The 24342-nt window shown below is 43.3% G+C and overlaps 1 protein-coding gene across 2 annotated transcripts in view; it reads left to right on the forward strand.

Moving 5' to 3' along the window:
- The window catches only part of LOC147105607 (anoctamin-2-like), a 164812-nt gene that overhangs the window by 11304 nt on the left and 129166 nt on the right, over positions 1-24342 (forward strand). For both annotated transcript variants that reach the window (XM_086010149.1, XM_086010150.1), the window contains exon 4: positions 8237-8335. In XM_086010149.1, the coding sequence (XP_085866275.1) occupies positions 8237-8335 (99 nt within the window). The remainder of the gene's footprint in view (positions 1-8236; positions 8336-24342) is intronic.

Genomic DNA, 24342 nt, shown 5'->3' on the forward strand with positions numbered 1-24342 from the left:
CCCAACTCTTTACAATCTATATTAACGATTTGGAGGAAGGGACTGAGTGCAACGTATCCAAGTTTGCCGATGATACAAAGATGGGAGGGAAAGCAGTGAGTGAGGAGGACATAAAAAACCTGCAAAAGGACGTAGACAGGCTAAGGGAGTGGGCAGAGATTTGGCAGATGGAATATAATATTGGAAAGTGTGAGGTTATGCACTTTGGCAGAAAAAATCAAAGAGCAAGTTATTATCTAAATGGAGAGAAACTGCAAAGTGCTACAGTACAAAGGGATCTGGGGGTCCTGGTGCATGAAACACAAAAAGTTAGTATGCAGGTGCAGCAGGTGATCAGGAAGGCCAATGGAATCTTGGCTTTTATTGCAAGGGAGATGGAGTATAAAAACAGGGAAGTCTTGCTGCAGTTATACAGGGTATTGGTGAGGCCACACCTGGAATGCTGCGTGCAGTTTTGGTTTCCATATTTAAGAAAAGATATGCTTGCTCTCGAGGCGGTTCAGAGAAGGTTCACTCGGTTGATTCCGGAGATGAGGGGGTTGACGTATGAGGAAAGGTTGAGTAGGTTGGGCCTCTACTCATTGGAGTTCAGAAGAATGAGAGGCGATCTTATCAAAACATATAAGATTGTGAGGGGGCTTGATCAGGTGGATGCGGTGAGGATGTTTCCACTGATGGGTGAGACTAGAACTAGGGGGCATAATCTTAGAATAAGGGGCTGCCCTTTCAAAACTGAGATGAGGAGAAACTTCTTCACTCAGAGGGTAGTAAATCTATGGAATTTGCTACCCCAGAAAGCTGTGGAAGCTGCAACATTAAATAAATTTAAAACGGAGATAGACAGTTTCCTAGCAGATAAGGGAATTAGGGGTTACGGGGAGAGGGCAGGGAAGTGTACGTGAGTCTAGATTCAGATCAGCCATGATCCTATTGAATGGCGGAGCAGGCCTGAGAGGCCGTATGGCCTACTCCTGCTCCTACTTCTTATGTTCTTATGTTCTTATGTTCAGACACATTCCATTTTACGAACAACAAAATCATTAATAATTTCCCAAATAATGAACAGGAACCTCCTTCAAATAGTATTTGTTAATGAAAAGTTCAATTCCAAGTGCCTCGATTTGAAGTTATTGAGCAGAAAATCAAGCTTTAGTATATAAGCGGTAAGTTGTGCTCCCAAAGCAGAGAAACACAAGCTGGGAGGGCGTATAGGAATACTGGGTACAGAGGATGGCACATCCATTGAAACTGCATCTGATTTTCCAATGGGCTGGCTGTGCAATGGGCATTAGGTAGTCTAGTTGCCTACCCTCGCGATCGGCCGACCACTGCCCCCACCCCCACCCCAACCAACCAAGCCCCAATCTTTCCCTTCCAATTGCCGGGCTCCGACTCCCCCCCCACCCCCTTCACAGCTCAATCCTATTATTATGATGCTGTATGGGTGCTTGCTGGACTTAGTGGCTAGGAAATCACATCACTGTGTGCTGCACCCTCTAATACGGTGTGTCCCAGAATACCTCCCATCCCCAAGCACAAAAGGACCGCTTCTCCTACCCCCCGACCGTGTGAACTTTAGCAGGGTCAATGGCAATGGTTGTAGGTGGGCACATGCCATCACTTACACTGTGAAATGGCCCCTGCTCTGGCTAAGGTTACTACATAACCTGTTACTAGGAAGCATGTGAGGACAATACAGATTGGCACACATTCCAAAATTTCCATTTAGCCTTGGGGAACTGTTTTACCTCCACTTGCTGCATTCCCAGCTGGTCTGGTTGAATGTTGCACATCATTTTTTAGGCTGTTATTATCAATTTCACAAAGAATAAACCCTGCTGAAACTGGATTGTGTAATGCGGTTGTTTTCAGTTAGCTTTATCTGCCACTAACTAACCACCAGCTGTTACATGTCATTAATATATACTCTGGGTTAATGATTAGATTCCATGAGGACACTCTTTTCTGTCTCATCCCTGACAGCAGCTAGAGATATTTATTAGCTCCATGTCAACAAATAACAAGCAACATTTTCATACAATACATTACTGAATTTTATACTTGGGTTCATATCGTTAGCAGTTCAAAATACAAATTCCAGATGGATCCATATGTCCTCTTATTTATAGACTTTGTTGCGTTTCATAAAGAAGCTACTTTAATGTATATAAACTCATTTTTCTGACAAATAGTTAAAGCCCAGCTTGCTCAACAACGATGATGTTAAAAAAACAAACAGCTCATAATTAACGTGCATGTTTTGTTTAGTGTGTGGACAGACATAAGGAGCTCAAAGGAGTTCTAAGGGGAATCTCCTGCAATGACTTCTCCTTTCACACCCACATAGTCATCCTGAAGTTGTATCCTCTGCTTCCTCCTATTGTAATACACATATTGACCCTTGTAAACCCAGTGGATCTATCTGATGGAGGGGGATTAGAATTCGTGGAGGAGATAAGATGTGCCAGTTTTATGTCCCATTTAAGTTCTGCCTTATATTCCACCAGTAATTAGCGATGGTATATGATGTGCGCACCCTAGCTAAGGTGCAGCCATGCAAAAAAAACCTCATTCTTCGGGATGTGGGCTCCACTGGCAAGGCCGACATTTATTGCACCTACCTAGTTAGTCTTGAGAAGGTGACGGTGAGCAGCCTTTTTCTTGAATCGTTGCAGTCCATGTGGTGAAGGTGCTCCCACAGTGCTGTTAGGTAGGGAGTTCCAGAATATATCCAAGTCAGGATAGTAGGTGAATTGGAGGGGAACTTGGAGATGATGGTGTTCCCATGCACCTGCTTCCCTTTTTATTCTAGGTGGTGCAGGTCACGGGTTTGGGAGGAGCTGCCAAAGAAGCCTTGGTGACTTGCTGCAGTGCACTTTGTAGACAGTACACACTGCAGTCACGCTGGGCCGGTGGTGGAGGAGGTGGACATTTCAGCTCATGGATGGGGTGCTGATCAAATAGACTGCTTTGTCCTACACACTGCAGTCACGCTGGGCCGGTGGTGGAGGAGGTGGACATTTCAGCTCATGGATGGGGTGCTGATCAAATTAGACTGCTTTGTCCTGGATGGTGTCGAGCTTCTTGAGTGTTGTTGCAGCTGCACCTATCTAGGCAAGTGGAGAGTATTTCATTGCAGCCCTGATTTGTGCATTGTAGGTGGTGGAGAGGCTTTAGGGTGTCAGGAGATGAGCCACTCATTGCAGAATACCCAGCATCTGACCTGTTCTAGCAGCCACAGCATTTATGTGGCTATTCCAGTTGAGTTCTTGGTTAATGGTGACCCCCTCAGGATGTTGATGGTAGGGAATCAGCCATGGTAATGACATTGAATGTAATGAGGGTGTGGTTAGGTACTCTCTTGTTGGAGATGGTAATTACCTGGGACTTGTTTGGTGCGAATGTTACTTGCCACTTATCAGCCCAAACCTGGATGCTGTCCAGGTCTTGCTGCTTCATGTGGGCAAGGATTGCTTCATTATCTGAGGAATTGCGAATGGAGCTGAATATTGTTCAATTATCAGCGAACAGTCCACTTCTGATTCTATAATGGTGTGAAAGTCAGTGACGATGCAGTTGAAAATAGTTGGACCTAGTGGTTTGGAGCCGAATGATCCTGGCAGAATCCAAACTGAGCATCAGTGAGCAGGTTATTGATGAGTAAGTGCCGCTTGATAGCACTGTCGATGACACCTTCCATCACTTTGCTGATGATTGAGAATGGGCTGATGGGACGGTAATTGTCCGGGTTGGAATTGTTCAGCTTTTAGTGGACAGGATATACCTGGGCAATTTTTCACATTGTCTGGTAGATGCCAGTGTTGTAGCTGTATTGGAACAGCTTAGCTAGGGGCACAGCTAATTCTGGAGCATGGGTCTGATGGGTGTAGGCCAGGATGAAATCATTAGTCCTAAATGACATAATTTCCACCCTAGGATCTACCTGTCTAACTTATGCTACTATAAACCTAGGGCAATCTAGACCAGTAGTTGAATTGCTTTGTTACATTATACTGCTAGACAGAGATTAATAACGTCATTTTGGATTGGTGTTTCGTCAATTTTTTTTGCTCTTTATTTTGGAGGCTCTTGCTTTATTTTGAAGGCACCATCGAGATAATTTTTGTTTGGGAATATACAGTTAATCTGCAGTATGGATTTCCCAATGGGGCTTCCCCTCTTATTAGGAAGACGAGGAGGAACAGCAGAGAAGCTGGGAGGCCAGGTTTAGAAAGCAGTACTGTAGTGGATCCAGACCCTCCCAGCCACCAGTGTGTAGACCCAGAAGATCTTATTTGACTATCTCCCTGAACTTGTGTGTTACTAGGCTATGGTTCACCCCAGAAGCCATGGGAATACTTTGCACTGTTCTACACGGAGATCTGCAAACTTCCTGAAGGAACAGGACAGCACTTAGTGTGGTTGAGAGAGTCACTGCTGCACTTAATTTCCAGGCCACTGGCTCATTCCAAGGAGAGCCAGCCAGTTCAGTCAGCTTGCTGTGCATTCTTGTATAAAGGAAGTAATTAACGTCTTGTTCACCAAGCAGCCCAGTTCATCACCTTTGACACCTTTGAATGAGCAGACCATTAATTTTCATCAGATCGCTGGGTTTCCATGAAAGCTTGGAGCTACAGATTGCACTCATATGGCCATAGGAACCCCTACAACTGTCGACCCACATCATTATGTCAACCAAAGGGGATTTCACTCTATTAATGTCCAATTAGTGTGCACAGGTTTATCCACGTCAATGCTCAGTGTGTAGGAAGCTGCCACGATTCATTCATCCTTTGACAGTCCAGTGTCCCCATACTCTTTCAGAATCAAGAGCATGGCTGACTGACTTTTTGGAGACAAGCGGTATCCAATCCTACTGTGGCTTCTAACATCATTGAGAAAGACCATCAGTGAGGCAGAGGAACGATACAACAAGCCTCACGTCAGCGCTCGAATTAAAATTGAACAAGCTATTGGTACGCTGAAGGGAGCTTTCAGGTGCCGAGATAGATCCAGGGCATCCCACCAGTATGCTCCCAATCTTGTGGCAGCCTGCTCTGTCATTCACAATTTTACTCTTCAGAAAGGCCTGGGAGTTGAGGAGGAAAGTGAGTCAGAAGCTGAACCTCCCTGAGACACTTGGACACGAAGAGGACACAGCAAGGTCACAGCCAGATGCTGGGAGACAAACTTCTGAGAGAGACCCCAATGTCTGCTTTAACGAGGCAACTGGTTTGCACGTGTGCGTTGTTGTATCTGTTCTCTGTTGGGACATGGGGGTTGTGCAGAGGTATCACTGACAATGGTTGTACTACATAGCGCATATCTCTGAGGAACCAGCTACCCATCCTTTCTTCTCTTTTAAAGAGCCGTGGCATGTTTGGGTGCCTCAGAATGAAAGCATCATGTGTACATTAAATAAAAACAGAAAATGCTGGAAATACTCAGCAGGTCAGGCAACATCTGTGGAGAGAGAAACAGAGTTAACGTTTCAGGTTGATGGCCCTTCGTCAGAACATTAACATGTATTATATTGGGCCAGAAATTCAGGTCCCCATGGGTGAGTACGCGCTGGGTACTCACGCGTAGGCCCAACGAAAGTGCCGGTTTCGTGCATGCACTGCGCATGCGCGGGAAACCAGAACTTCCGTTCCCTTAAAGGAAGGGGTTCACAGGTCGAACGCGTACGCCTGGAACTTCCGTTTTTTTTGCAGGTTTCTCCGGGAGGGTAAGTCTCCAGGAGCTACGCTTTTAAAAAGCAGTCACAAGGACTGCTTTTAACAAGGTAAGTGGTGAATTAAGTAAAATTAAAACATTTTTTCCACAGGTTTATTATTTTAAAATACTTTAAAGAAAGGTATGTTTATTTTTTAGCCCCGTTAGAAACTGTAATTAATTTTTTCAAAAATTTAAATTATTGTTTAAAATAGTTATTTTATGTAATTTATAGTTATTTTAAAAATGTGATTTAAAAAAAAAAAATATTTGAAGTTTTAGTTAAGTTTTGGGGCTGAATTGTATTCATAGATTTGACAGCTCTTCCTGTCAAATCTATGAATACAGATTCCCTGCTACCATTGGCTCTCCATGGCCCACGTGATCCCAGGGGACGCTTTGAACTAACTGCGCCCCTGGGATACGCAAGCACTGCGCGCCGGCAGTTGGAGTAGGCCCAGGATCGGAATCGCACGCGGGCCCACAGCTCAACAGCCGGCGCGCTAGGTAAGTGCAGGTCGGAGGCTTGCACCCGTGGGAAGCCTCCGACCCGAATTTCTGGGCCATTCTGTTTGGGGTAATGAATTCTGTTTGGAGTCAATAACTGGGAAAATACATTATACAGACTACGTAGGCGGTAGGAGATCTTCATATTTGGGACGGATTATTCTAAACTCCAGATATAATTTTGTCATGCCAAAGAACCACAGAAAAACCTGTTACCAATTACCCCAGCTGACATCAACTCTGTCTGGTTTGCATGTGTCTCTATGTTCCTTTCTAACTCAGAATGGCCAAAGAAAGTGACATCAAGAGGGCCCATAATACACAATGGCCACTATTTGAAGCGCTTGGCATCGTGAGCTGTGGCATTGACATCCCATCAATATTAAATGATTCATGCTTTCTCTGTAGCTTTCACTTTACAGCCTTTGTTTGTTCTAATTCAGCAGACACTTGCTATCAGCATTTTGTTCCCATTAGTCTGATTAACAAAAGGATTGATAGACTATCTCTCCTATAAACAACTGTTGGGTTTTCCTTTTGTTTGTCAGTCTTCTCTTCCCAGCACAAAGTAACTTTAATGTCCTCCAACCATCAGACAGGCTCTGACCTTCAGTCTACTTAATTCAGATCACTGACCTCATAATCAGACTGGACCCATGTCTGCATGTCAGCCCTGGATTCCCTTACCAGCCTAAGATTCTCTGGCATTTCTGATTTTCAGCTTCTCTTGCCATCTTCTCAACTATCGTCTGGCTGGATACTCTCCAGACTCTAATCCTCTGAGGTCCAACCCTGTGCCTTTCCAAATAGGCTCTTCTCCGACTTTATAGAAAATTTTTACCTAGACATTTTAGCCACCCTTGAACTCTGCACCCCTCTCCTTGTACGTCATAGCCCTCATTGTAAATTATTGTTCTTCATGTGTGAGCAACCCCGCCACCTCAAGATTACGCAGTCACAAAGTCTTGAAGTCTTCCAGACTTCTTAAAGTACCATCTTGGAAGCAACTCTCTCAGATGACTATCTTATTTCTCACCTGATGCTAACCCCAACCTCCACTGTGGCCTGTCACTTCTCATACTACCTCTGTGACCCTGCAATCTGGTTTCTGCTCTGTTTATTGCAAAGACTCTGCACTGGCCAAAATTACTCATGCCATCCTCTGTGACTGACTGCAGCTCTTTGTTCCTCCTTATCCTTCTTGGTCTCTCTGTTGCTTTTGAAAATATGAATCATTCTATCCTCCCCCAACATCTCTCTTCAGCAGCTCACCTTTACTGCATTGCTCCCTCCTGGTTCCTTCATATTTGTTCCAAAAGCAACGTTATGGGGTAAATTTTCCTCCTCACCGCACGGGTGGTAATCTAGTGAAGTGGATAGCCCAGTCCTTAAAGAACCCGTCCAATTTTCATCCCATTGAGGTACTAGAAGTTTGTGTTGTGATGGAAGAGTTGAGGTAGAAGTTTACGCTTGATGGGTAAGTTAGAGTACCGGAGATTTCAGTTCTGGGTGAGTTATGGTACTAGAGGGCTGGGTGGGTTAGTGTACTAGAGGTTTTGAGCTGTGATGGGAAAGTTAGGGTACTAGAAGGATGGGTTTCGATGGGTGACTTTATGAACTAGAAAGGTGGGGTTTGTGAGAGTTAGGGTAATGATGACCTGAAAGGTGGGGTTTGTGAGAGTTAGGGCAATGATGATCTGAAAGGTGGGGTTTGTGAGAGTTAGGGCAATGATAATCTGAAAGGTGGGGTTTGTGAGAGTTAGGGCAATGATGATCTGAAAGGTGGGGTTTGTGAGAGTTAGGGTGATGATGACCTGAAAGGTGGGGTTTGTGAGAGTTGGGGTGATGATGACCTGAAAGGTGAGGTTTGTGAGAGTTAGGGTGATGATGACCTGAGTGACCTTTTCACAGCTTTCACTTCTCTTATGTTCTTAACATTAAAAAAAAGCTGCAACTTGGTAAAACAATTATATTTTCTTAATTTAATTCTTACAATTTTTCTTTTCCTTTACAGACTAAAGCCCAAGGCACTGGTTATGTCAGGATACACGCTCCTTGGAATGTCCTCAGTCGAGAGGCTGAATTTCTAAAAATAAAGGTTCAGACCAAAAAGGTAGGTTTCAGTCTGATGAAGGGTCTTACTGTCAGGCCCCCTGTTAAAAACAATTCTAATTAGTGACGTCTGCTTTTTTCTGTACTGGAACAGCTACTGACCCCAGTCGTGTGAGGAGCTGAATTACACACAAACTTACTACAAGGGGATAAAGTATTAATATAATTAACATAAAATATTATGATACTGGTGTATTATTTTGGGGTACTGGTGCAATGTTAGGATGTTGTGATGTTGGGATATTATAATATTGTAATGTTGGGGTATTGTAATATTTGAATATTGTAATATGGGATATTGTAATATTGGAGTATATTGCAATATTTCAGTATTATAATGTTGGAGTATTGTAATATTGGGGTATTGTAACATAGGGGTTTCGCGATGTTAGGGTTTTGTGATGTTGGGGTTTTCTGATGAAGTTTTGTGATGTTGGGGTTTTGTGATGTTGGGGTTTGTGAGGTTGGAGTTTTGTGATGTTGGGGTTTTGTGATATTGGGGTTTGTGAGGTTGGAGTTTTGTGATGTTGGGGTTTTGTGATGTTGGGGTTTGTGAGGTTGGAGTTTTGTGATGTTGGGGTTTTGTGATGTTGGGTTTTGTGATGATGAGCGATGTAATAAAACTCATTACGCACTTGGTTTGAGTATAAAGCAAGGCTTTAATCAAATTGTTTCAAAACATGGAGGTCTAGTTATCTTTCATTAGTTCCTGTTTACAAAATGTCCTGGGCAAGCTGGGCCCACGCCCGAGTATTTATACTCCTTGGACGGTGCCACCAGCTGGCCGTCCAGTGTTATTTCATGAGTCTTTCTTCGTGGATCATAAGATTCATAACAATGAGGTTTTGTGATGTTGGGGTTTGTGATGTTGAGGTTTAGTGATGTTGGGGTTTGTGATGTTGGGGTTTTGGGGTTTTGTGATGTTGGGTTTTGTGATGTTGGGGTTTTGTGATGTTGAGGTTTTGTGATGTTGGGGTTTTGTGATGTTGGGGTTTTGTGATGTTGGGGTTTGTGATGTTGGGGTTTTGTGATGTTGGGTTTTGTGATGTTGAGGTTTTGTGATGTTGGGGTTTGTGATGTTGTGGTTTGTGATGTTGAGGTTTTGTGATGTTGGGGTTTGTGATGTTGGGTTTTGTGATGTTGGGTTTTGTGATGACGAGTGATGTAATAAAAGTCACTACTCACTTGGTTCGAGTATAAAGCAAGGCTTTAATCAACTTGTTTCAAAACATGGAGTTGTAGTTATCTTTCACTAGTTCCTGTTTACAAAATTTCCTTGACAAGCTGGGCCCACGCCCGAGTATTTATACGCCTTGGACGGCGCCACCAGCTTGCCATCCAGTGTTATTTCATGAGTCTTTCTTCATGGATCATAAGATTCATAACATTCTTCCTCCCTAAAGATTTGGAAGTCCACCAATGTCACGCCTCATGAGCGATTCTTCAGGTTCCAGCGTTGCTCCACACATGGAGGTCTAGTTATCTTTCACTCGTTCCTGTTTACAAAATGTCGTGGGCAAGCTGGGCCCACGCCCGAGTATTTATACTCCTTGGATGGCGCCACCAGCTGGCCGTCCAGTGTTATTTCATGAGTCTTTCTTCGTGGACCATAAGATTCATAACAATGAGGTTTTGTGATGTTGAGGTTTTGTGATGTTGGGGTTTGTGATTTTGGAGTTTGTGATGTTGGGGTTTGTGATGTTGGGATTTTGTGATGTTGGGGTTTGTGATGTTGGAGTTTTGTGATGTTGGGTTTTGTGATGTTGGGGTTTTGTGATGTTGGGGTTTGTGATGTTGGGGTTTGTGATGTTGGGGTTTGTGATTTTGGGGTTTTGTGATGGGGTTTTGTGATGTTGGGGTTTTGTGATGTTGAGGTTTGTGATGTTGAGGTTTTGTGATGTTGGGGTTTTGTGATGTTGTGGTTTGTGATGTTGTGGTTTGTGATGTTGGGGTTTGTGATGTTGATGTTTTGTGATGTTGGTGTTTGTGATGTTGGGGTTTGTGATGTTGGGTTTTGTGATGTTGGGGTTTGTGATGTTGGGAGTTTGTGATGTTGGGGGTTTGTGATGTTTTTTTTTGATGTTGGTGTTTTGTGATGTTGGGGTTTGTGATGTTGGGGGTTTGTGATGTTGGGGTTTTGTGATGTTGGGTTTTGTGATGTTGGGGCTTTGTGATGTTGAGGTTTTGTGATGTTGGGGTTTGTGATTTTGGGGCTTTGTGATGTTGAGGTTTTGTGATGTTGGGGTTTTGTGATGTTGGCTTTTGTGTTGTTGAAGTTTTGTGATGTTGGGGGTTTGTGATTATGGAGTTTTGTGATGTTGGGGTTTGTGCTGTTGGGGTTTGTGATGTTGAGGTTTTGTAATGTTGGGGTTTTTTGATGTTGGGGTTTTTGTGATGTTGAGGTTTTGTGATGTTGGGGTTTGTGATGTTGGGGTTTTGTGATGTTGGGGTTTTTGTGATGTTGGGGTTTGTGATGTTGGGGTTTTTTGATGTTGGGGTTTTTGTGATGTTGAGGTTTTGTGATGGTGTTTGTGATGTTGGGGTTTTTTGACGTTGGTTTTTGTGATGATGAGTGACGTAATAAAACTCACTACGCACTTGGTTCGAGTATAAAGCAAGGCTATTTTATTTCCTTTTCAGTTTTGAAAAAGGGTTTCGACCCGAAACGTCAGCTCTAATCTCTCTCCATGGATGTTGCCTGGCCTGCTGAGTTTTTCCAGCATTTTCTGTTGTTATTAAGGCTTTAATCAACTTGTTTCAAAACATGGAGTTGTAGTTCTCTTTCACTAGTTCCTGTTTGCAAAATGTCCTTGGCAAACTGGGCCCACGCCCGAGTATTTATACTCCTTGGACGGCGCCACCAGCTGGCCGTCCTGTGTTATTTCATGAGTCTTTCTTCATGGATCATAAGATTCATAACAATGAGGTTTTGTGAAGTTGGGGTTTGTGATGTTGGGTTTTGTGATGTTGAGGTTTTGTGATGTTGGGGTTCTGTGATGTTGGGGTTTGTGTTGTTGAAGTTTGTGATGTTGGGGTTTTGTGATGTTGAGGTTTTGTAATGTTGGTGTTTTGTGATGTTGGGGTTTTGTGAGGTTGGGGTTTGTGATGTTGAGGTTTGTGATGTTGGTGTTTTGTCTGTTGTGGTTTTGTGAGGTTGGGGTTTGTGATGTTAGAAACACAAGAAACATAGAAGATTGGAGCAGGGGTAGGCCATTCGGCCCCTCTAGCCTGCTCCGCCATTCAATGCGATCATGGCTGATCATCCAAGTTCAGTACCTGGTCCCTGCTTTCTCCCCATACCCCTTGATCCCTTTAGCCTTAAGAAATATATCCAACTCCTTCTTGAATATATTTAATGAATTGGCCTCTACTGCCTTCTGTGGTAGAGAATTCCACAGGTTCACCACTCTCTGGGAGAAGAAATTCCTCCTAATTTCTGTCCTAAAAGGCCTACCCCTTATCCTTAGACTGTGACCCTTATCCTTAGGCTGTGACCTGTTGAGGTTTGTGATGTTGGGGTTTTGTGATGTTGGGGTTTTGTGATGTTGGGGTTTTGTGATGTTGGGGTTTGTGATGTTGGGGTTTGTGATGTTGGAGTTTGTGATGTTGGAGTTCGTGATGTTGGGGTTTTGTGATGTTGGGGCTTGTGATGTTGGGGTATGTGATGTTGAAGTTTTGTGATGTTGGGGTTTGTGATGTTGGGATTTGTGATGTTGGGGTTTGTGATGTTGGGGTTTTGTGATGTTGGGGTTTTGTGATTTTGGGCTTTGTGATGTTGGGGTTTTGTGATGTTGGGGTTTGTTATGTTGGGGGTTTGTGATGTTGAGGTTTTGTGATGTTGGGGTTTGTGAGGTTGGGGTTTGTGATGTTGAGCTTCTGTGATTTTGGGGTTTGTGATGTTGGGGTTTTGTGATTTTGGGATTTGTGATGTTGGGGTTTTATGATGTTGGGGTTTGTGAGGTTGGGGTTTGTGATGTTGAGGTTTGTGATGTTGGTGATTTGTGATGTTTAGGTTTGTGATGCTGGGTTTGGTGATGTTGGAGTTTTGTGATGTTGGGGTTTGTGAAGTTGGAGTTTTGTGATTTTGGGGTTTGTGATGTTGGGGTTTTGTGATGTTGGGTTTTGTGATGATGGGTGATGTAATAAAACTCATTACGCACTTGGTTTGAGTATAAAGCAAGGCTTTAATCAAATTGTTTCAAAACATGGAGGTCTAGTTATCTGTCATTAGTTCCTGTTTACAAAATGTCCTGGGCAAGCTGGGCCCACGCCCGAGTATTTATACTCCTTGGACGGTGCCACCAGCTGGCCGTCCAGTGTTATTTCATGAGTCTTTCTTCATGGATCATAAGATTCATAACAATGAGGCTTTGTGATGTTGGGGTTTGTGATGTTGGGGTTTGTGATGTTGGGGTTTGTGATGTTGGAGTTTGTGATGTTGGGGTTTGTGATGTTGGAGTTTGTGATGTTGGGGTTTGTGATGTTGGAGTTTGTGATGTTGGGGTTTGTGATGTTGGGGTTTTGTGATGTTGGAGTTTGTGATGTTGGGGTATGTGATGTTGGAGTTTTGTGATGTTGGGGTTTGTGATGTTGGGGTTTGTGATGTTGGGGTTTTGTGATGTTGGGGTTTTGTGATTTTGGGCTTTGTGATGTTGGGGTTTTGTGATGTTGGGGTTTGTTATGTTGGGGGTTTGTGATGTTGAGGTTTTGTGATGTTGGGGTTTGTGAGGTTGGGGTTTGTGATGTTGAGCTTCTGTGACTTTGGGGTTTGTGATGTTGGGGTTTTGTGATTTTGGGATTTGTGATGTTGGGGTTTTGTGATGTTGGGGTTTGTGAGGTTGGGGTTTGTGATGTTGAGGTTTTGTGATGTTGGGGTTTTGTGATGTTGGGCGTTTGTGAGGTTGGGCTTTTGTGATGTTGGGCTTTGTGATGTTGGGGTTTTGTGATGTTGGGGTTTGTGATGTTGGGGTTTGTGATGTTGGGGTTTTGTGAATTTGGGGTTTGTGACTTTGGGCTTTGTGACGTTGGGGTTTCGTGATGTTGGGGTTTGTGAGGTTGGGGTTTGTGATTTTGAGGTTTTGTGATGTTGGTGTTTTGTGATGTTGGGGTTTTAGAAACATAGAAGATAGGAGCAGGAATTGGCCATTCGGCCTCTCGAGCCTGCTCTGCCATTTAATGCAATCATGGCTGATCATCCAATTTCAGTACCCGGTCCCTGCTTTCTCCCCATACCCCTTGATCCCTTTAGCCTTATGAAATATATCCAACTCCTTCTTGAGTATATTTAATATATTGGCCTCTACTGCCTTCTGTGGTTGAGAATTCCACAGATTCCCCACTCTCTGGGTGAAGAAATTCCTCCTCATTTCTGTCCTAATTGGCCTACCCCTTGTCCTTAGACTGTGACCCCTGGTTCTGGACTCCCCGACCATCGGGAATATCCTTCCTGCATCTAGTCTGTCCAGTCCTGTCAGAATTTTATAAGTTTCAATGAGATCCCCTCTCATTCTTCTAGACTCCAGTGAGTACAAGCCCCATCGACCCAATCCCTCCTCATACGTCATTCCTGCCATCCCAGGTATCAGCCTGGTGAATCTTCGCTGAACTCCTTGCATGGCAAGAACATCCTTCCTCAGATAAGGCGACCAAAACTGCACACTATACTCAAGATGTGGTCTCACTAAGGCCCTGTACAACTGCAGCAAGACATCCTTGTTCCTGTACTCAAACCCTCTCGCTACGAAGGCCAACATACCATTTGCTTTCTTAGCTGCCTGCTGCACCTGCATGCTTACCTTCAGCGACTGGTGCACAAGGACACCCAGGTCTCGTTGCACTTACCCTTCTCCCAATCTATTGCCATTCAGATAATAATCTGCCTTCCTGTTTTTGCCACCAAAGAGGATAACCTCGCATTTATGCACATTATATTGCATCTGCCATGCTTTTGCCCAATCACTCAACCTGTCCAAATCATCCTGGAGTTTCTCGGCATCCTCCTCACAGCACACACACCCACCCAGCTTTGTGTCGTCTGCAAATTTGGAGATATTACATCTAGTTCCCTTGTCTAGATAATTAATATATATTGTGAATTGCTGGGGCCCAAGGACCAATCCCTGCGGTACCCCACTAGTCACTGCTTGCCACTCGGAAAAAAACCCGTTTATTCCAACTCTTTGCTTTCTGTCTGCCAACCAGTTCTCTATCCAAGTCAATACCTTGCCCCCAATCCCATGTGCCTTAACTTTACACGCTAATCTCTTATGCGGGACCTTATCAAGGGCCTTCTGAAAGTCCAAATACACCACATCCACTGGTTCTCCCTTATCTATTTTACCAGTTACATCCTCAAAAAATTCCATTAGATTAGTCAAGCACGATTTCCCTTTTGTAAATCCATGTTGACTTTGTCCGATCCTGTCACTGTTTTCCAAGTGCTCTGCTATTACATCTTTTATAATGGACTCTAGCATTTTCCCCACTACCGATGTCAGGCTTACCGGTCTGTAATTCCCCGTTTTCTCTCTACCACCCTTTTTGAATAGTGGGGTAACATTAGCTACCCTCCAATCCATGGGTACTGTTGCAGCTTCCATCGAATGCTGGAAGATGATCAGCAAAGCATCAACTATTTCTAGGGCCACTTCCTTAAGTACCCTAGGATGTAGATTATCAGGCCCTGGGGATTTATCGGCCTTCATTCCCATCAATTTCCCTAACACCATTTCCCTACAAATCCTGATTTCTTTCAGTTCCTCCCTTTCATCAGACCCTATGTTCCCCGACATCTGTGGGAGGTTATTTGTGTCCTCCTTTGTGAAGACAGAACCAAAATATGTATTTAATTGGTGTGCCATTTCTTTGTTCCCCATTATAAATTCCCCTGATTCTGACTGCAAGGGACCTACGCTTGACTTCACCAATCTTTTTCTCTTCACATATCTATAAAAGCTTTTACAGTCAGATTTTATGTTCCCTGCAAGCTTACCCTCATATTCTATTTTCCCTTTCTTAATTAACCCCTTTGTCCTCCTTTGTTGAATCCTAAACTGCTCCCAATCCTCAGGTTTACTGCTTTTTCTGGCCAATTTATATGTCCTCTCCTTGGATTTTATGCTATCCTTAATTTCCCTCGTTAGCCACAGTTGAGTCACCTTTTTTGTTTTATTTTTATGCCAAACTGGGATGAACAAATTCTGTAGTTCATCCATGCGGTCTTTGAATGTTTGCCCTTTGAGTGACATTCCCCAATCAATCCTACCCAACTCGCGCCTCAGACCATCGTAGTTTCATTTATTTAAATTTAGGACCCTAGTCTCTGAGTCGACTACTTCATTCTCCATCTTAATGAAGAATTCGATCATATTATGATCACTCCGACCCAAGGGGCCTCGTACAACAAGGTTGCGAATTAATCCTTGCTCGTTACATAATACCCAGTCTAAGATGGCCTGATCTCTGGATGGTTCCTCAACATATTGGTCCAGGAAACCATCGCTTAAACACTCCAGGAATTCCTCCTCCACAGTATTGTTACTAATTTGGTTAGCCCAATCTATATGTAGATTAAAGTCACCCATGATGACTGCTGTGCCCTTATTGGAAGCTTCTCTAATTTCCCTTTTAATGCCGTCTCCAACCTCCGCATTACTGTTTGGAGGTCTGTATACCACACCCACTAACGTTTTCTGCCCCTTGGTATTTCTCAGTTCTACCCATACAGATTCTACATCATCAGAGCGAATATCCTTGCTTACAATTGTGTTAATCCCTTCTTTAACCAGCAATGCTACACCACCTCCCTTTCCTTTTTGCCTATCTTTCCTGAATATTGAATACCCCTGGATGTTGAGTTCCCAGCCTTGGCCACCCTGGAGCCATGTTTCTGTTATCCCAATCAAACCATATTCCTTTACCTCTATTTGCGCAGCTAATTCATCCACCTTATTACGAATGCTCCTCGCATTAAGACATAAAGCCTTCAGGCTTTTTTTTTTAACGCTCTTACACCTATTAGAATTATTATTTACTGTGGCCATGTTTGATTTAAACTGTTGATTTCTCTGACTGCCACTTTTGTTTTTCTCCTTCCTATCTTTTGCTTTTATCCTTCTTTCCCTGTCATCTGTCCCCTTGCTCAGGTTCCCAACCCCCTGCCATTTTAGTTTAAAGCCTCCCCCAGAGCACAAGCAAACACTCCCCCTAGGACATCGGTCCCAGCCCTGCCCAGGTGCAAACCGTCCGGTTTGAATTGGTCCCACCTCCCCCAGAACCGGTTCCAATGTCCCAGGAATTTGAATCCCTCCCCCTTGCACCATTCCTCTAACCACGTTTTGTGATGATGAGGTTTTGTGATGTTGTAGTTTTGTGATGTTGGGGTTTGTGATGTTGGGGTTCGTGGTGTTGGGGTTCGTGATGTTGAGGTTTTGTGATGTTGGGGTTTGTGAAGTTGGGTTTTGTGATGTTGGGGTTTGTGATGTGGAGTTCTGTGATGTTGGGTTTTGTTATGTTGGGGTTTTGTGAGGTTGGTGTTTTGTGATGTTGGGGTTTGTGATGTTGGGGTTTGTGATGTTGAGGTTTTGTGATATTGGGGTTTGTGATGTTGAGGTTTTGTGATGTTGAGGTTTTGTGATGTTGTGGTTTCTGATGTTGAGGTTTTGTGATGTTGGGGTTTGTGATGTTAAGGTTTTGTGATGTTGGGATTTTGTGATGTTGGTGTTTTGTGATGTTGGGATTTTGTGATGTTGGTGTTTTGTGATGTTGAAGTTTTGTGATGTTGGTGTTTTGTGATGTTAAGGTTTTGTGATGTTGGGATTTTGTGAAGTTGGTGTTTTGTGATGTTGAGGTTTTGTGATGTTGGGGTTTGTGATGTTGGGGTTTGTGATGGGGTTTGTGATGTTGGGGTTTTGTGATGTTGAGGTTTTGTGATGTTGGGGTTTTGTGATGTTGGGTTTTGTGATGTTGGGGTTTGTGATGTTGGGGTTTTGTGATGTTAACGTTTTGTGATGTTGGGGATTGTGATGTTGGGCTTTTGTGATGTTGTTTTTTTTTGATGTTGGTGTTTTGTGATGTTGGGTTTTGTGATGTTGGGGTTTTGTATTGTTGGGGTTTTGTGATGTTGAGGTTTTGTAATGTTGGAGTTTGTGATTTTGGGGCTTTGTGATGTTGGGTTTTGTGATGTTGGGTTTTGTGATGTTGGGGTTTGTGATGTTGGGGTTTTGTGATGTTAACGTTTTGTGATGTTGGGGTTTGTGATGTTGGGGTTTTGTGATGCTGGGGTTTGTGATGTTGGGGTTTGTGATGTTGGGGTTTTGTGATTTTGTTTTTTGATGTTGGTGATTTGTGATGTTGGGGTTTGTGATGTTGGGGTTTTGTGATGTTGGGGTTTTGTGATGTTGGGGTTTGTGTTGTTGGGGTTTGTGATGTTGGGGTTTTGTGATGTTGGGGTTTGTGATGTTGGGTTTTGTGATGTTGGGGTTTGTGATGTTGGGGTTTGTGATGTTGAGATTTTGTGATGTTGGGGTTTGTGATGCTAGGGTTTTGTGATGTTGGGGTTTTGTGATGTTGGGGTTTTGTGATGTTGGGGTTTGTGATGTTGAGGTTTGTGATGTTGGGGTTTTGTGATTTTGGGCTTTGTGATGTTGGGGTTCGTGAGGTTGGAGTTTTGTGATGTTGGGCTTTGTGATGTTGGGGTTTGCGATGTTGGGGTTTGTGATGTTGATGTTTTGTCATGTTGGCATTTTGTAATGTTGGGGTTTTATGATGTTGGGGTTTGTGTTGTTGGTGCTTGCGATGTTGGGGTTTTGTGATGTTGGGGTTTGTGATGTTGGAGTTTGTGATGTTGGGGTTTGTGATGTTGGGGTTTGTGATGTTGGGGGTTTGTGATGTTTTTTTTTGATGTTGGTGTTTTGTGATGTTGGGGTTTTATGATGTTGGGGTTTGTGATGTTGGGGTTTTGTGATGTTGGGTTTGGTGATGTTGGGTTTTTTTGATGTTGGGGTTTTTGTGATGTTGAGATTTTGTGATGTTGGGGTTTTGTGATGTTGGGGTTTTGTGATGTTGGGGTTTTGTGATGTTGGGTTTTTTTGATGTTGGGGTTTTGTGATGTTGGGGTTTTGTGATGTTGGGGTTTTGTGATGTTGGGATTTTGTGATGTTCGGGTTTGTGATGTTGGGGTTTTGTGATGTTGAGGTTTTGTGATGTTGGGGTTTTGTGATGTTGGGGTTTTGTGATGTTGGGGTTTGTGACGTTGGGTTTGTGACATTGGGGTCTGTGATGTTGGGGTCTGTGATGTTGGGGTTTGTGATGTTGGGGTTTGTGATGTTGGGGTTTTGTGATGTTGGGGTTTTGTGATGTTGGGGTTTTGTGATGTTGGGGTTTGTGTTGTTGGGGTTTGTGATGTTGGGGTTTTGTGATGTTGGGGTTTGTGATGTTGGGTTTTGTGATGTTGGGGTTTGGGATGTTGGGGGTTTGTGACGTTTGGTTTTTTTGATGTTGGTGTTTTGTGATGTTGGGGTTTGTGATGTTGGGGCTTTGTGATGTTGGGGTTTTGTGATGTTGGTGTTTTGTGATGTTGGGGTTTGTGATGGTGGGGGTTTGTGATGGTGGGGTTTTGTGATGATGGGGTTTGTGATGTTGGGGTTTGTGATGTTGGTTTTTTTTGATGTTGGGTTTTTTGTGATGTTGAGATTTTGTGATGTTGCGGTTTGTGATGCTGGGGTTTTGTGATGTTGGGGTTTTGTGATGTTGGGGTTTTGTGATGTTGGGGTTTGTGATGTTGGAGTTTGTGATGTTGGGGTTTGTGATGTTAGGGTTTGTGATGTTGGAGTTTGTGATGTTGGGGTTTGTGATGTTGAGGTTTGTGATGTTGAGGTTTTGTGATGTTGGGGTTTGTGATGTTGAGGTTTGTGATGTTGAGGTTTTGTGATGTTAGGGTTTTGTGATGTTGGTTTTTGTGATGTTGGGGTTCGTGATGTTGGGGTTTGTGATGTTGGGGTTTGTGATGTTGAGTTTTGTGATGTTCGGGTTTGTGAGGTTGGAGTTTTGTGATGATGGGCTTTGTGATGTTGGGGTTTGTGATGTTGGGGTTTGTGATGTTGGTGTTTTGTGATGTTGGGGTTTGTGATGTTGATGTTTTGTCATGTTGGCGTTTTTTGTGATGTTGGGGTTTGTGTTGTTGGGGTTTGTGATGTTGGGGTTTTGTGATGTTGGGGTTTGTGATGTTGGAGTTTGTGATGTTGGGGTTTGTGATGTTAGGGTTTGTGATGTTGGGGTTTGTGATGTTGGGGTTTGTGATGTTGAGGTTTGTGATGTTGAGGTTTTGTGATGTTGGGGTTTTATGATGTTGGGGTTTGTGATGTTGGGGTTTTGTGATGGAGTTTTGTGATGTTGGGGTTTTGTGATGTTGGTGTTTTGTGATGTTGGGGTTTGTGATGTTGGGGTTTGTGATGGGGTTTGTGATGTTGGGGTTTTATGATGTTGGGGTTTGTGATGTTGGGGTTTTGTGATGGAGTTTTGTGATGTTGGGGTTTTGTGATGTTGGTGTTTTGTGATGTTGGGGTTTGTGATGTTGGGGTTTGTGATGGGGTTTGTGATGTTGGGGTTTTGTGATGTTGAGGTTTTGTGATGTTGGAGTTTGTGATGTTGGGGTTTTGTGATGTTGGGTTTTGTGATGTTGGGGATTGTGATGTTGGGCTTTTGTGATGTTTTTTTTTGATGTTGGTGTTTTGTGATGTTGGGTTTTGTGATGCTGGGGTTTTGTATTGTTGGGGTTTTGTGATGTTGAGGTTTTGTAATGTTGGAGTTTGTGATTTTGGGGTTTTGTGATGTTGGGTTTTGTGATGTTGGGGTTTGTGATGTTGGGGTTTTGTGATGTTAACGTTTTGTGATGTTGGGGTTTGTGATGTTGGGGTTTTGTGATGCTGGGGTTTGTGATGTTGGGGTTTGTGATGTTGGGGTTTTGTGATTTTGTTTTTTGATGTTGGTGATTTGTGATGTTGGGGTTTGTGATGTTGGGGTTTTGTGATGTTGGGGTTTTGTGATGTTGGGGTTTGTGGTGTTGGGGTTTGTGATGTTGGGGTTTTGTGATGTTGGGGTTTGTGATGTTGGGGTTTGTGATGTTGGGTTTTGTGATGTTGGGGTTTGTGATGTTGGGGGTTTGTGACGTTTGTTTTTTTTGATGTTGGTGTTTTGTGATGTTGGGGTTTGTGATGTTGGGGCTTTGTGATGTTGGGGTTTTGTGATGTTGGGGTTTGTGATGGTTGGGTTTTGTGATGTTGGGGTTTGTGATGTTGGGGTTTGTGATGTTGGTTTTTTTGATGTTGGGGTTTTTGTGATGTTGAGATTTTGTGATGGGGTTTGTGATGCTAGGGTTTTGTGATGTTGGGGTTTTGTGATGTTGGGGTTTTGTGATGTTGGGGTTTGTGATGTTGAGGTTTGTGATGTTGGGGTTTTGTGATTTTGGGCTTTGTGATGTTGGGGTTCGTGAGGTTGGAGTTTTGTGATGTTGGGCTTTGTGATGTTGGGGTTTGCGATGTTGGGGTTTGTGATGTTGATGTTTTGTCATGTTGGCATTTTGTAATGTTGGGGTTTTGTGATGTTGGGGTTTGTGTTGTTGGGGCTTGTGATGTTGGGGTTTGTGATGTTGGGGTTTGTGATGTTGGGGGTTTGTGATGTTTTTTTTTGATGTTGGTGTTTTGTGATGTTGGGGTTTTATGATGTTGGGGTTTGTGATGTTGGGGTTTTGTGATGTTGGGTTTGGTGATGTTGGGTTTTTTTGATGTTGGGGTTTTTGTGATGTTGAGATTTTGTGATGTTGGGGTTTTGTGATGTTGGGGTTTTGTGATGTTGGGGTTTTGTGATGTTGGGTTTTTTTGATGTTGGGGTTTTGTGATGTTGGGGTTTTGTGATGTTGGGGTTTTGTGATGTTGGGATTTTGTGATGTTCGGGTTTGTGATGTTGGGGTTTTGTGATGTTGGGGTTTTGTGATGTTGGGGTTTGTGACGTTGGGTTTGTGACGTTGGGGTCTGTGATGTTGGGGTCTGTGATGTTGGGGTCTGTGATGTTGGGGTTTGTGATGTTGGGGTTTTGTGATGTTGGGGTTTTGTGATGTTGGGGTTTTGTGATGTTGGGGTTTGATGTTGGGGTTTGTGATGTTGGGTTTTGTGATGTTGGGGTTTGTGATGTTGAGGTTTGTGATGTTGAGGTTTTGTGATGTTGGGGTTTGTGATGTTGGAGTTTGTGATGTTGGGGTTTGTGATGTTGAGGTTTGTGATGTTGGGGTTTGTGATGTTGGGGTTTGTGATGTTGAGGTTTGTGATGTTGGGGTTTGTGATGTTGGGGTTTTGTGATGTTGGGGTTTGATGTTGGGGTTTGTGATGTTGGGTTTTGTGATGTTGGGGTTTGTGATGTTGAGGTTTGTGATGTTGAGGTTTTGTGATGTTGGGGTTTGTGATGTTGGAGTTTGTGATGTTGGGGTTTGTGATGTTAGGGTTTGTGATGTTGGGGTTTGTGATGTTGGGGTTTGTGATGTTGGGGTTTGTGATGTTAGGGTTTGTGATGTTGGGGTTTGTGATGTTGGGGTTTGTGATGTTGAGGTTTGTGATGTTGAGGTTTTGTGATGTTGGGGTTTGTGATGTTGAGTTTTGTGATGTTGAGGTTTTGTGATGTTGGGGTTTGTGATGTTGAGGTTTGTGATGTTGAGGTTTTGTGATGTTAGGGTTTTGTGATGTTGGTTTTTGTGATGTTCGGGTTTGTGATGTTGGGGTTTGTGATGTTGGGGTTTTATGATGTTGGGGTTTGTTATGTTGGGGTTTGTGATGTTGGGGTTTTGTGATGGGGTTTTGTGATGTTGGGGTTTTGTGATGTTGGTGTTTTGTGATGTTGGGTTTTGTGATGTTGGGGTTTGTGATGTTGAGGTTTGTGATGTTGAGGTTTTGTGATGTTGAGGTTTGTGATGTTGAGGTTTTGTGATGTTAGGGTTTTGTGATGTTGGGGTTTGTGATGTTAGGGTTTGTGATGTTGGGGTTTTATGATGTTGGGGTTTGTGATGTTGGGGTTTGTGATGTTGGGGTTTTGTGATGGAGTTTTGTGATGTTGGGGTTTTGTGATGTTGGTGTTTTGTGATGCTGGGGTTTGTGATGTTGAGGTTTGTGATGTTGAGGTTTTGTGATGTTGGGGTTTGTGATGTTGAGGTTTGTGATGTTGAGGTTTTGTGATGTTCGGCTTTTGTGATGTTGGTTTTTGTGATGTTGGGGTTTGTGATGTTGGGGTTTGTGATGTTGGGGTTTTATGATGTTGGGGTTTGTGATGTTGGGTTTTGTAATGTTGGGTTTTTTGATGTTGGGGTTTTGTGATTTTGGGCTTTGTGATGTTGTGGTTTGTGATGTTGGGGTTTGTGATGTTGGGGTTTTGTGATGTTGGTGTTTTGTGATGTGTTTTGTGATGTTGGGGTTTTGTGATGTTGACGTTTTGTAATGTTGGGGTTTGTGATGTTGAGGTTTTTTGATGTTGGGGTTTGTGATGTTGGGGTTTTGTGATGTTGGGGTTTTGTGATGTTGGGGTTTTGTGATGTTGGTGTTTTGTGATGTTGGTTTTTTTTTGATGTTGGCGTTTTGTGATGTTGGCGTTTTGTGATGTTGAGGTTTGTGAGTTTGGGGTTTGTGATGTTGGCGTTTTGTGATGTTCGGGTTTGTGAGGTTGGAGTTTTGTGATGTTGGGGTTTCTGATGTTGGGGTTTCTGATGTTGGTGTTTTGTGATGTTGGGGTTTGTGATGTTGATGTTTTGTCATGTTGGCGTTTTGTGATGTTGGGGCTTTGTGATGTTGGGGTTTGTGATGTTGGAGTTTTTGATGTTGGGGTTTGTGATGTTAGGGTTTGTGATGTTGGGGTTTGTGATGTTGGGGTTTGTGATGTTGAGGTTTGTGATGTTGAGGTTTTGTGATGTAGGGGTTTGTGATGTTGAGGTTTGTGATGTTGAGGTGTTGTGATGTTGAGGTTTGTGATGTTGAGGTTTTGTGATTTTGGGGTTTGTGATGTTGGGGTTTGTGATGTTGGGGTTTTGTGATGGGGTTTTGTGATGTTGGGGTTTGTGATGTTGGTGTTTTGTGATGTTGGGGTTTTGTGATGTTGACGTTTTGTAATGTTGGGGTTTGTGATGTTGGTGTTTTGTGATGTTGGGGTTTGTGATGTTGAGGTTTGTGATGTTGAGGTTTTGTGATGTTGGGGTTTGTGATGTTGAGGTTTGTGATGTTGAGGTTTTGTGATGTTGGTTTTTGTGATGTTGGGGTTTGTGATGTTGGGGTTTTATGATGTTGGGGTTTGTGATGTTGGGGTTTGTGATGTTGGGGTTTTGTGATGTTCGGGTTTTGTGATGTTGGGGTTTCGTGATGTTGGTGTTTTGTGATGTTGGGTTTTGTGATGTTGGTGTTTTGTGATGTTGACGTTTTGTAATGTTGGGGTTTGTGATGTTGGGTTTTGTGATGTTGGGGTTTCTGATGTTGGGGTTTTGAGATGTTGGGGTTTTGTGATGTTGGGGTTTTGTGATGTTTATGTTTTGTGATGTTTTTTTTTTGATGTTGGGTTTTTGTGATGTTGGGTTTAGTGATGTTGGGGCTTTGTGTTGTAGGGTTTTGTGAGGTTGGGGTTTGTGATGTTGTGGTTTTGTGATGTTGGGGTTTGTGATGTTGGGGTTTGTGATGTTGAGGTTTGTGATGTTGGTGTTTTGTCATGTTGCCGTTTTGTTAGGTTGGGGTTTGTAATGTTTCAAACACAAGAAACATAGAAGATTGGAGCAGGGGTAGGCCATTCGGCCCCTCTAGCCTGCTCCGCCATTCAATGCGATCATGGCTGATCATCCAAGTTCAGTACCCGGTCCCTGCTTTCTCCCCATACCCCTTGATCCCTTTAGCCTTAAGAAATATATCCAACTCCTTCTTGGATATATTTAATGAATTGTCCTCGACTGCTTTCTGTGGTAGAGAATTCCACATCTTCACCACTCACTGG

Source organism: Somniosus microcephalus, chromosome 17, assembly GCF_052327205.1.
Source record: "Somniosus microcephalus isolate GS21.2 chromosome 17, FLI_Smic_1.0, whole genome shotgun sequence".
In the NCBI taxonomy this organism is placed as follows: Eukaryota; Metazoa; Chordata; class Chondrichthyes; order Squaliformes; family Somniosidae; genus Somniosus; species Somniosus microcephalus.